This window comes from Nothobranchius furzeri, chromosome 16 (genome assembly GCF_043380555.1).
Source record: "Nothobranchius furzeri strain GRZ-AD chromosome 16, NfurGRZ-RIMD1, whole genome shotgun sequence".
In the NCBI taxonomy this organism is placed as follows: Eukaryota; Metazoa; Chordata; class Actinopteri; order Cyprinodontiformes; family Nothobranchiidae; genus Nothobranchius; species Nothobranchius furzeri.
This window is the reverse complement of record NC_091756.1, coordinates 42,818,190-42,831,330: the sequence shown is the minus strand read 5'-3', so window position 1 is coordinate 42,831,330 and position 13,141 is coordinate 42,818,190. Positions and strand designations below refer to the sequence as shown.

The 13,141-nt window shown below is 40.1% G+C and overlaps 1 protein-coding gene across 2 annotated transcripts in view; it reads left to right on the top strand.

Moving 5' to 3' along the window:
* LOC107387781 (disintegrin and metalloproteinase domain-containing protein 12) overlaps positions 1-13,141 on the top strand; it is a 147,362-nt gene that overhangs the window by 98,673 nt on the left and 35,548 nt on the right. For both annotated transcript variants that reach the window (XM_015962959.3, XM_054749266.2), the window contains exons 6-9: positions 979-1,165; positions 9,110-9,175; positions 11,836-11,907; positions 12,230-12,399. In XM_015962959.3, coding sequence (XP_015818445.3) covers positions 979-1,165; positions 9,110-9,175; positions 11,836-11,907; positions 12,230-12,399 — 495 coding nt within the window. The remainder of the gene's footprint in view (positions 1-978; positions 1,166-9,109; positions 9,176-11,835; positions 11,908-12,229; positions 12,400-13,141) is intronic.

The following is a 13,141-nucleotide window of genomic DNA, read 5'->3' as shown; positions in this document are numbered from 1 at the left end:
ATAATAGGCCGTAGAATCATAAGCTCCTTAAAATAATAGACAACACAGCACATCCTCAAAATAATGATGAAGTGTCTCCTTTAGGATAAAATGCACATCCTGAAACGAGCACACCTGGAATCTGTAATTCATGCTTTTATCATCTCCCGACTGGATTACGCAAATTTCATTTTAATTGGTTTACCTGCCTCCGCTCTCAACAGGCTTCAGGTTGTACAGAACGCGGAAGCCAGGTTTTTAACAAACACCCCTAGAAGAGACCATATCACACCTGTACTGGCGCGGCTCCACTGGCTACCCGTAAACTTCAGAGTCACTTTTAAAATCCTGATTTTTGTTTTTAAGGCCCTGAATGGTCTGGCTCCGGATTACCTGTCTGATCTTGTCACTCGTTATGTGCCAAACTGGGTCTGCTGATTTCCTGCTGCTTCGCGTTCCAACAATGAAATACAAAACGTGGGGGCAGCGTGCTTTTGTCTATGCTGCTCCGACACTCTGGAATGCTCTTCCTCTTTCAGTGAGGCTGGCACCATCCCTCCTCAGTTTCAAGTCGCTACTTAAGGCCCACTTTTACGACCAGGCATTTTTAAATCCCTGACTTTTACTATTTTACTATGTGTCCTTTTATTGACCGTGATCATCTGCTTTGTTGTGTATTTTATTTTTGACCGTGTTTTGTTTTATATTGTGTTTTCACTTTTTATTCTGTACAGCACTTTGGTCGGCTGCCTTGCCGTTTTTAAATGTGCTTTATAAATAAAGTTGGTATGGTATGGTATCCTACTTGCCTCCATGTGCAAAACTTTGAATTTCACATCACCACTGAGATGCATTATAATATGCTTCCATTGCATTTTTTTAGCTCAATCTAAACGTGTTCTAAACCTTTTTGTCTGGCGTGCATGTGTGTGTGTGCGCGTGTGTGTGTGTGTGTGTGTGTGTGTGTGTGTGTGTGTGTGTGTGTGTGTTTTCCTGCAGGGGTTTCATATCACTTGGAGGCAGAGCCTACATGCTGGAACCATGCACTAGCTGCTCTGATGGGACACACTGGATCTACTCAGCAGAACACCTCAGCTTTGTTTCTGGCACCTGTGGTCATGATTTCAACATATCCCACCCTGCTGTGTTTGCAGACAGCAGCCCATTCAAGGCCTTTGGCTCTAGGGTAAGAATTTCTTATCCATTCTTTATCTGCCTTTTTAAAAAGGAGAGTGAAACAATGGTAGAAAATGTGACATGAAACAGATGGGTAAGTATGCAGCAGTGATGAGTGGCTTTGTCAGTGGAGATAAAAGTACGCTGCAGTTTTCTAAGAAGTTTTAACTTAAAGTTGATCGACTTCAATAAGGAATAGTTGGGCTTATGGAGAGATAATGTGGAAAATAGCTCCATCTGCCTTTGGTTAACTGCTTAAACCTGGGCACAAATGTGATGGTCGTTGGACTGAGTGATTTGCATGTGGCTGCTTACAATGACCGGTGTTTCAGCTACAACCATCTCTGAAGAAATGTGAATCACGGGACTCACGCTGCACTGAGGCTAAGTTAATTTCTCCATCCATTCCTCTTTGAAAACTCATTTTCCAGGTCTACCATCTTTGCTTATTTAAATGTAACATCAAATAGACACCTCCCCCTCTGCTTCTGACATAAGAACAGGCCAGAGAACTGAAGCACATCATCGTTGCATTACACGTGAGTCAGTGTCAGGGTTGTCACGGTTATGTTTTAGTCTCAGACCAGGATCACCAAAAGATCTATATGCTGTGTTTTACAGAACAGTTTAATAAGATGTTGTATTTATTAATGTATTAAACATGTAACTCCTTAAAAGTGTGGTTCAGAATGTCACATTAGAGAGGAGAGTCTTATTTCCTGATATTTGGATATCTTGCGTCGGATTAGCTAACAGCAACATGAGTCTACCACTGACCCTGTTTGCTCTGCAATTTTGATGTTTTATCTCCACAAATAACACAAGCCTGGAGGAGTTCTGCTGTGTGGTGGAGAGGCTAATGCTAATAGTTAGCTTCTATGAGCTGAGAGATGCTCTGCTGCTGCTGTTCTTTGGACATTAAAGCAACAACAGTCTTCCCCTTTGTGAGTCAAGATGGGTGAGTCCATGAATGCTAAGTGACAAATCCTAGAGTTTCACGTCTGTTTTCTATCAGAAGCTAATGCAGGAGATAGGTGTAGGAGACTATTTTCATGTTCAGCCTGCATGAAAAACTCGGTGACTGATTATAATCAGAAATAATCATTAAAATGTGATTTCAGTGATCCACAGCTTTAACATTTATATACCAATGCATTTCTAATGTCAGTTTGGTCCTGACTGACCTTTATTGAGTCTATCTGAATCCAGACTTTAAGAATCACTGATGTGCACTCTAATGGTGAAAGACTTTCAAATCTGGATCATGGATTAGGGTTATTTATTTATTATTCATTCATTGTAATACCACCAAGTGTTAAAGCTAGAGATGCTTCTGGATCAAGGATACATTGTTCAACTTGGAAGAGTCTTTGAAGCAACAGCTTACAGAAAAATTACTGCAGAAGATCTTCAGGTAAAGTTATATTAGTTTGTTAAAAGTGTGCACTGTTTCAATTATTGGACAAACGGCTTCATTTAGTGGTACTAAATAAACTGTGTGCGTGTGGCAACCTCTAAAATGTTGTGGGGGAATGGTGGCTCAGGGGTTAGAACTCACCCTGTAATCGGTGGGTTGCAGGTTCAAACCCAAGCTCCTGCAATCATTTCTGTCGATGTGTCTTTGAGCAAGACACGTCACCCTTCTTGCCAGCTGGTGGTGGTCAGAGGGACCAGTGGCGCCTGCATAAGGCAGCCTCGCCTCAGTCAGAGCACCCCAGGGCAGTTTTCTGTAAAATAAATAAGTGTTGTGTATAGTTTTTGTATGTTGCTCCCCAGATTTCTGCACAATAAGTCAAGTATGGAACGATCAGTGAATTGTATATTGCCAACAAACCAGAATTATATATATATATATATATATATATATATATATATATATATATATATATATATATACATGATGTCAGAAGAGTTGGTCAGGTCCAGGGTACTGGGTCAACTTTTTGTTGAATCTCCCGTACAGCAGCATAGGTAAAAACAGCGGAACACACCAAACTTAAAAATCTCAAACCTACACATTTAACTCAAACTTATCCCTAAATATCTATATTCTATTTAATAATATTTTATTATTACTAATTTCCAAGTATATGTTATTCCATGGTCCTTAAACTACTTTAAATTTATTTTTATTGGGCTTATATGTTTATCAGACACTTTCATGCTAAGTGGCCTGAAGTTGTGTCTAACGCAAAGCAGTTAAATAAGCTGACATGCATGTTTTTGGTCTATGGCAGGAACCCAGATCAGCAGGAGAAAACCCATGCATGCACACGGAGAACATGCTAACTCCAGAAAAGGCTGCAGCCATGCTTTTGAACCCGTGACCTTCTTGCAGCGACTATTATTTTTGTTGAAACATTTTTTGACATAATGACCATCTCTAGGTAATGTAGACAAGGCATCACTTTTGTGCCGGTGCTGGTTTAGTTTCTAATACCCTTTTTAAAGTTAAAGTGTCGTTAGTCATCACACACTGGTGAAATTACTTCCCCATGTTTGACCTATCCCCATGGTGAGCTGCAGCTGTGGCTGTGCTCAGGAACTATTTGGTTGTTTAACCCCCCAATCCAACTCCTTAATGCATAGTGTCAAGCAGAGAGGCACTGGGTCCTAAGGTCTTTGGTGTGACCCAACTGGCATTTCAACACCAATCTCCCAGTCTCAAGGCGGCCCCACTCTACCACAAACCACTGAGAACGTTACCACAAAAGTAACAACAATCTCATCATTTATAACGTATTCTTGACCCAGGGTACCACTTTAATTACTTTCTCATCAACGAGTCTTTTTTTACAGTCTACTTTAATCTCCACATTCTGTCTTTTTTCAACACTTGAACCTAAATTTTGAAAATGGGAAACTTTCTTTTATTCTGACATTTGACAGCCCAAAGCTAAATTCATAATCCTAGTTTCTCCTAATCCTACAGGATCAATAGGTACTAAGGATGTTTTCTCTAGTTACACATTTACAGCTCTGGAGCACATTAAGGTTTCTTGTGTTTCACACATCACCCTCTAACTTTTCTTAAAATACAACAATTGTGATGCAGATATGGAAATGTGGCCTGTCATACATTTAGAGGCTACTACTTGTTAAGTTATTCATTCATCCCTTCAGTCTGATGGATCCATTAGTGCTTTAGAACATAAGGAGAACATTTGGAGTTAAAGTTAAATGCTTTTGCAAAGCACGTCAGCTGTTTAACGGCTCGATTTGTTCTCAACGTGAAATCGGACTGAGGGCTCCACCAAGTCCGCTCCATCCAGGATGGAACCAGTCATGGCGTTGACCTCCCGCGACCCCTCAGAGCATGTAGATAAATCTTTTGGGCCGCTTCCCTGTGAAGTCTCTGAGCTCAGGGGGAATAAAGCTTCATAAATAACAAGCACCGATAAGTGGAAAACTGATTTCACTGATTGTTATCTGAGTTTGAAGAAAGGCGTGTGGAGAAAAACAGCTGATTTACCAAGTCGGCGCAAACGGCAACAGAGAAGCATCTAAAAGATGAAACAGATGCTCGAGGACTTCCAAAGAGGTCAAGTAAACATGTTATCATGATTCAACATAAATACACGGGGCTTTCTGCTGATTTTTATATTAGCTGTCATTTTACTGAGCGGGCACTGACGTCAGTTGGAGCTAATCGTGTGAGTTTCCAGGATCGTGCTTTTTCCCACATTATTGGTTTTTATTCAGTCATCCAACATTTGGAATATTTTAAAAAATCTTTTATTGTGCAGCTTGATTTCTGCTGGTGATTAAGGAGCTGGCTCTGCTTGCAACTATTGTCTTTGGTTGTAAGCGAGCTGCAAAGTTTAAACACGAGAGAAGAAATCTTGACAACAAAACAAAGAAGAAATGGATAGAAATGGAGTTGGAAAAGGAACAAAAGAAGACAAGAAGGGCTCATATGGATGATTTATATCTGTGTTAAAAATATTGGTTTAATTTTCCTGCATAAGAGGTTTTTTAATGTTCTTTGTGCAGTTTTTTTATTTTATTTTTTTGCTGAGCTTGTAGTGATCATTTGTTACTCGATTGAACAGATGAGTTTCAAAGGGTAAAGCACCCCTGCAAAATAATCTGAAGATTAAAAAAGGAGAGGAAGCTGGTGCCAAAAATGTACACAAAAAGATGCTTTTCTGTAAAAGAAAAGTGTGCAGAGGGCTGATTTTTAATAAGCTGCTATGTGTTGCTCAAGGGTTTTAAGATAAGAAGTGGGTTGTTAAAGCGTTCCTGAAGAGCCAGAGATGATGGAGGAGTGAAGAGATATAACACGACTTTGTCAACATGATGAATTTCACAGACATTTGCGATTTTGTTGCAAGTTGAAAATTTGTACACGTTTTAGATGTCGATATTTTGTATTTTGTTGATGTTATGCAGTAAAAAAGAAGGAAACGACTACAAATTCAGCCATTCACAACAGAAAATTCAGAATCAATCATCCACCAATACGTTTTAGTGTATTTTCCATGTTTAAAATACTTTTTTGAAAGATTCTCATTTGCTCGTCCTCAAATGTGCACATTAAACCTGTTTTCAATTTCTTTCAATCATTGGATAAACCCCCGGGCTTCTGGCTCAAGCAGCGCTCGTGCCTTGCTGAAACATTTCTACTGATCTTCAAAACGTCTGCCTTTTCTAACGCGTCACATGTATGTGTTTGGAAAATACTCTTGGGAATCATTTACGTCTCTTGTGGGAAAATAAGAAAAGTATATTGGCAAATTTATTGATCAAATGCAGCAGTTGCTGCAGTACTACCATGAAAGTCTCTGCTGTCCTGACTCGACCGAGTGCAGAGCTGTCAGACTCTCAAATCACAACACTGTGCATGTGCGTGGAAGAGATAATTACATTTGTTATCAAATATTCAGTGGGCGGGTGAGATTATAACTCATATGTGCTCAGAGTAAAGAGGTCCAGTCCTGCTGAATACTTTGTGTGGTTTTTCTAAATTAAAAATGATCTGTTTTTCATGTTTTATTAAAAAGGAAGAAAACAGCAGCTGGGATCTGACTGCAGCATCGTGTTATAGACAATATGTGATTATAAATGCACATTAAGCTGTGTAACATTAGCTACAGCGTCATTAGCTCGCCTGACCTCGAATCATTATTCAGTTTATGCAGAGGCAATCGTTTTTTTCTCCTCTGTTGGAGAAAATACAGATATAAATTTAAATCCAAACACTCATCGAAGGAATACACATCAAATTAAGTTAATATTGGGTTAAGAAATGATGGATTTATGATCAAAGATTTATGTTTTTTTATTATTATTATTTATCATAATCGGTCACTCCGTGTTTAACATGTAGGCTGAACATGAAAATAGTCTCCTACATCTTCAGTACAGGCCAAAAATTTGGACACACCTTCTCATTCAATGTGTTTTCTTTATTTTGTTATTTGTTGAGGTATTTGTGGAGTTATTTGTGGAGATAAAACATAAACATTACAGAGCAAACTGAGTCAGTGGTAGAGTCACGTTGCTGTTAGCCAATCTGAGGCGAGATGTCCAAATTTCAGGAAATAAGACTCTGAGGCTACTTTCTACTCCAGTTGAATTCTCCATCCTCAGATAGGTGCAACAGAGATTTTATCCCCAGAAAATTAGTTTCAAGGCATTCATTCCACCTAGAGACCATTGCTAATGTGTTAATATGAGAAAAGTTGACCTTTATAAGATATGGAGAAGATAATCTCATGTCATGTCTCATGTTAGGATTGGAGTAAATGACTCTCCTCTAGTTGGACTCTAGCTAGCTAGCTTCTTAGTTTTAGTCTAGATCAATTCTTATCTCTATCTGCAAAGGAAATAAGGCTGTTTCTAAAATGTTAACTCAATACACCATCTTCACTCTGCTATTTAGGGGATTGATGTGCTTCATAGTTGTTTTGGTTTGGTGTCATGAATTCTCCTGAATAATTCAAATGATGGAATAGAATCATTTGACTGGTTTTGATGAAGAAAAATGTAATCACCTTTACTTGTAATTGTTACACTGACATAAACATGGACTGGCTGCTAAAGCTGTATCACAACCGTTAGTGTTCAGAAATAATACATTAAGATCATCCAAACATCTTATGATACATTTCTTTGTGTGAATAATAAAACTCAAGCTGCACCATGTTACAACAGTTGGGGTTAGCTCGTTTATTGTCTTGTGAATTTTAAAATCTTTAATGTTTCGTCGGACAATAAAGATTTTATATTTACAGCTAGAAAATGATCAGCCTTTCAAAAAGACATTTACATTGTTAGAACAGAATAGAACAAAACATAATAGAAGTATAAGTTACATCTAATAATAAAGACATTAAATCCATAAAAAATATAAAGCAATAAAAGAGTCAAATTGACTCTATAATCTGCTGTGGATTGTACTGAGTCTGTATATTTTTAATTATATTAGAAAAAAGCTATTTTCTAGCTCTGGTTCCAATTTCACAAGAACACATGTCAAACATGTCTTAAATGTTCATGTAGAGGTCTAAAATATTCAACACTCTCCAAGAACAGGTGCTTTTTTCTTTCTTTCAAAATAATATTAATGCCCTTCTTCCCATGAGGCGCCTATCATTCCCTCGCATCCTAGAGAAACTTGGTTATCACCATTGGGTGCTCTTACAGCATGCTTGGTCCATGCTGGCGTATCTATGAAGGGGGTTGATAAGAGCAGAGTGCTGCCAGGCCAGTGAGGATAAAGAAGCTCAGATTGAAAGTGTGCCACGGTGTGAAGGCAGAACCCTTAGCCAGCAGGATGGTGAAGGTGGAAAGGTGTGTGTGTGTGTGTGTGTGTGTGTGTGTGTGTGTGTGTGTGTGTGTGTGTGTGTGTGTGTGTGTGTGTGTGTGTGTGTGTGTGTGTTGGTAAAACAGACTATCTCAACATGTGCTGAAAGTGAGTTGTTACCCACCACAGCGTGAGAGGATAGAGAGGATTTGCTTGCTATGAACACATTGAATGTAGCAAATGCATATTTTAAAGGGGACACATAATTAAAAAGTAACCTTTTGTATTCTTTTGTGCTGCCACGTGGGTCTCCACCTTCTCTATAAACATTCAAGATGTGAAAATAAACCACATCCATCCATTTTATTCCAGTGTTTGGTTTCAGGAATTATGTGCCTAAAACAAGTTGTTTCAAAAAGTCCTCATTTGTGATGTTAGAACCACCTCTCACAAGCAAGCTCTCACTTGCAAGAGAGAGCTGCTGTCAGAGGAGCAACAGCTCTACTCGGAGCCCCTCCCAATTATCAGAGCTTCTCAGCTTATAGCAGTTTGAGCGGATATGGGTGGGCATGGTCAGCTTCAGCTTGTTTTCTGACAAAAACCCTGAAATGGCTCATTCTGGATGGTGCTGAAACTCTAAAGAATAAAACAGCTGTTATCGCTTTATGTGAGAACTTTTTAGTGAAAAGAACTTCATAAAGGCGTTTGCTATCGACCGTAGAACTATTACAACTTAAAACAAAAAGTCTTATCATGCCCCCTTTAACGCATGAAAAAGCTTGGATTTGAATCCAAAAACATTTTTGAGTTTTTATAAAGGTTTCAGCTGAGTCAGCATTTACTGTAGCTACTGTAGAAACAAAGACAAGAGGATGTTCTGGAGCGTAACACTTTGTGCAAACGGTGGAGGCAGCATTGTCTAGAAACAGTGATTTATTGGTTCATGAGCTGTGCAGTGTGTTCAGAGAATTGTGTGACCTTAGCTGTTCTTCCCACGATCAGACGTAAAGAGGAGCTGATTGCTTTGTGCTGACTCCTGTTTCTGCTGCATTTGCCATGAAGCAGAAGGAGAAAAGCCACCTGATGAGTCAGAGGTTGCCCTTCCTTGTGTCCTCTTCTTCTCTCTATACCCTTCCTTTTTTCATGCTCTATTTTTACCATCATATCTTAACACCAGATCTCTTATTTCCTATGCATTTCTTTCAGCACAAACGCCACCTCCAGTCAACAACCAAGTATGTGGAGCTCATCATTGTTGCTGACAACCGAGAGGTAAGCAGATGTCATGACCTCTCCACCTTTTGTTGAACCTCTCAGGAAACAGACCTGGAGGTCATGTGTTAAATGGCCCTTTTCCCATGAGGCACAGATGAGATGGCCTTGTTGTCACTCTTGATGTACTCGCTCGTTTCACTCTTTAGCTCCCTCTGCATCCTTCTGCATACATCACACAACCACTTGACTCACGGATGAGGCTTTATGTGCTCTCTCAGAGATATTAAAAAGTGTTCTTCATCAGGATTTAAATCAGCAAAACAAATGTATACACTAAAAGGTCCTCTTTCTATTTTTAATAAAACACCTGTCTCTTTTTCCTCTGGCTGTCCACTCTTTTGACCAAGTGAATCCAGTCCTTTGTTCTTTAAAATTTAAAACACTGACTACAAGACAGGAGTATCTCACAGTTTTTATGTTGTGAAGTAAACTTCCTCTGATGTTGCTCATATCCACAGTTTCAACATTAAAAAAAAGAAATAAAAGGTCTTTGGTGTTATTTTGTTTGTGATAACTAGTTGTGGGGAAGCAGTATCCATTAGGGATGCTCTGGTCTGATCATGTGACTGGAAATCAAGCTCTACATTAATATTCATTGTTTCTACAAAGACAACACTGTGACGTCATACTGCAGCTCCGTCTTCTAGCAAACGTACAGCAGGCAGGAGATTTTATGTTAGCTTTCTGGATAATGCAGAGTTAACGTGTTTGTATTTTAAACCGGATAGTAAAGGCAGTGCAGCAGCCACTTGAATGTGCATACTTGGCTTTTGTTGTGGTGGAAAAGACCTGCATGGTGTGCTGCCTTTTGGGTTAAACTTTCTGGGGTCTCCACAGCGAGTCACTTGTCTGAATTTAGCCCTGGTACATCACTAATACTTCCAGTTTACTGCAGTAACTCGGACAAATACACAGAGCCAGCTGACACCGAGCTATGTTGTAACAAACAAAGAGAAATTGTAGACAGACAGCAAAATGTCTGTCTCCTGGAGGCGTGATATGACTTAATCCAAACTGTGCATTTTTTGTCTGTTGCACAAGACTGCTCATGACCCACTGAGAACCCCAGAAAGGTGGCACACTGTATGGTGCAAGATTTCAGTGAGCCAAACTTCATGACGTCTGGCTCTAGCTAGCGTCACGAGCGCACCCCCGAAAAGCATACGTCAGTAAAAGCTGACAGCTAACCAAAACGACAATGCTGAAAAGACATGAAAACGCTGCCGTTAACACTTCTTTTGTTAGTCTCCAAACCCAAACTCCAAAAAGGAGTGGTCCATTTGTTCCTGCGTGTAGCTTCCGCTTTTGCTAATGTTGCTAATTGTACTTCTTGCGTTTTGTACTCCTGTCACTAGTTGTTCGCATCAATCATGTATTTTCATTGGTAGATTGCAGACGGGAGTCGTAGGTTTTCAAGCACTGCTTCAAGAATGTTGGAAGCTGACTTTGGTCGTGAGAATACTCAATAAGCTGTCACAGATTTGATCACTCTGGACGGCCACAGACTTGCAAATCACCTTCACTTTCAGCGTTTTTGGTCACAGTTCTGTTCACGACGAGAGATTTGTTTAGGACAGCTGAAAAATGTAGTGTGGTCCGGGCTTTACAGGTGTTGTATAGAGAAATCAAGCCTGCCAGCAATGGTGTGCCTACCCGATGGCAGGAAAGAGCATCGCTCAATGCAGCCTAGTTTGTTTCTGCCTCAGCTCCACAAGGGAAAGACTCACACGCACTGAAAGAAATGTTTTACTCTTGGACTTCTCCGTCTCCTGGGGAGTGCAAACCAATTCCCCACCAAGACAACAGAGGGCATACCACGGTTCTAGGGTATCCTGTCATGTATCCGGTCCAAGATAGTGCATATATTGTGTGTATTTTATGATTTTTGTCAACCACCTGTTCATGCGCTTGCCACCTCTAAACCCACGTTTTCTGTCATTTCCACCAACGATTAAAATGCTTGCTGTGTATCTTTTCACTCCTCCAGACACGGGTGAATAAAACTTTCATATTTTTAGAGTTTTACTGCGAGGTATTCTTAAAGCTGGTCCGTGTCTGCTGTAGCGCATCCCATAGCTTTCTTCTGATGCTAGATATCTTCAGATTGCTTTATGTTTTTGAGGGGCCAATGGCGATGCTGTTGACGACAGCAACGTCCTGACCAATCACAAGCTTGCATTCTCCGCCTTGTTGGATGGATGTTATAGAAAACAGAGCTCAACTCCATCCATCCTTGCGAGCCTGCTGGAGAGCCCTCGCAAGGACGGATAATGGCGTTGCGTGTCTCCATCAAGGCTATGTACTTCCTGAACATGCGATGTTTTGGCAGGTAAACTAAAGAAATGACAAATACAGAAAGAAAGAAAAAAACACGATAAAACTAAACTTAAAGTAACTTGTGTCTGTTGGCCTTTTTTTTTTGTTATATGAGTGCATTGCTGAAGTATCAGATCAGGACTCGACATCGGTTGATACTCAAAAGCCTCAGACTCAGATCGGGAGGAAAAGTGTGATTGGAATATAGCAGCCACATTCGTTTGACATGAATTACAGCACAGTACAAAACTCACTGCTATAACATTCAGATTTTTGCACTATATTTATAAAATGCAAAGTCTTTCCTTTCATGTTTCACACTGTTTTCTTCTGTTGTTCAGTTTCAAAAGCAGGGGAAAGACATGGAGAAGGTCAAACAGCGGCTGGCTGAGATCGCCAATTACGTGGACAAGGTAACAATTGAAGGAAGCGAGCAAGTGCAGTGTTGGATTGTGATTTATTAGAGGTCACATCAAGCCTAGTGAGAATTATCCGACCTGTGAGCAGAGCCTGATTGAGTTATGAATGGAAGATCAATTTGAGAACTGGGCTGAGACATGTCAGGTCAGTTTCATAAAACGGGGACTAAAGATGATTTATTCTTATAGAAATTGGTAGTTTTAAGGATCTGAGAGTGCCCCCTCGTTTTCTGTAACAATTTTGTAGAATCTGCCATTTAATAAATGTTAATAATAAAAGAATGAGGCTGTTTAACCCTCTCCCCCCATCTCTCAGTTCTACAGAGCTTTGAATATCCGAGTGGCGCTGGTGGGACTCGAGGTCTGGAGTGACGCTGACAAATGTCCCATCACCCAGGATCCCTTCACTACCTTGCATGAGTTTCTAGACTGGAGGAAGGTCAAATTATTGCCTCTGAAGCCACACGACAATGCTCAGCTAATCAGGTAGGGAAATCAAATGTAAAGGACACCACTCGGACACAAATACAAATATTAAAGCACATTGTGGCATTCTTTGTGGAGCCACTCATTTGTTTTTCCAGGTGTCAAACAGACATGGTTATATTTTGACTGGAGCTGACAGAAGGCCCGTGGAAACAATACTGGACTAAATAATTGTTTTTTCCCTCAAAATCAGATGGTAACTTTTCAGTTCTCTGGAGAAAAGTTGTCTCTGTTTTTAAAATGCATGCTCCATGCTGCCAAACGTTTTAAAATAACAACTAAAATTGACAGAAGCCACCTCGCCAGGCTTCAATCTAAGGGTCCGCAGGTAAAGGGTTTGTTTCAGACCACAGTTCAGAACTGCCAGCTGTGAGCAGTTTTGAGGTGTGCAGTAACAACAGTCACACATATGTTTATATTGTGTTGCTTTATGAGCATTTTCAAAGGTTTTCTGAACATTGGCTGGTTTGTTACCAGTTTTTGGCCGGACCCTGTGCTGGAACATTGCGGACATATTGTGTCCTTAAGAAATAGAAAAACTAAACTGTATTTCATTTGAATCGGATTCACTTTTCAGACACATTCAGTCACAATGGACATTACTATCTACTGCTAAATGTGCATCAAAGCAACATCTCAGCCCAGCAGTAGCTCAGGAAGTAGAGCGGGTTGACCAGTAATCAGAAGGTTGCAGGTTCAATTCGGGCTCCCGCCAGAGAGTGCTGCTGTTGTGTCCTTGGGC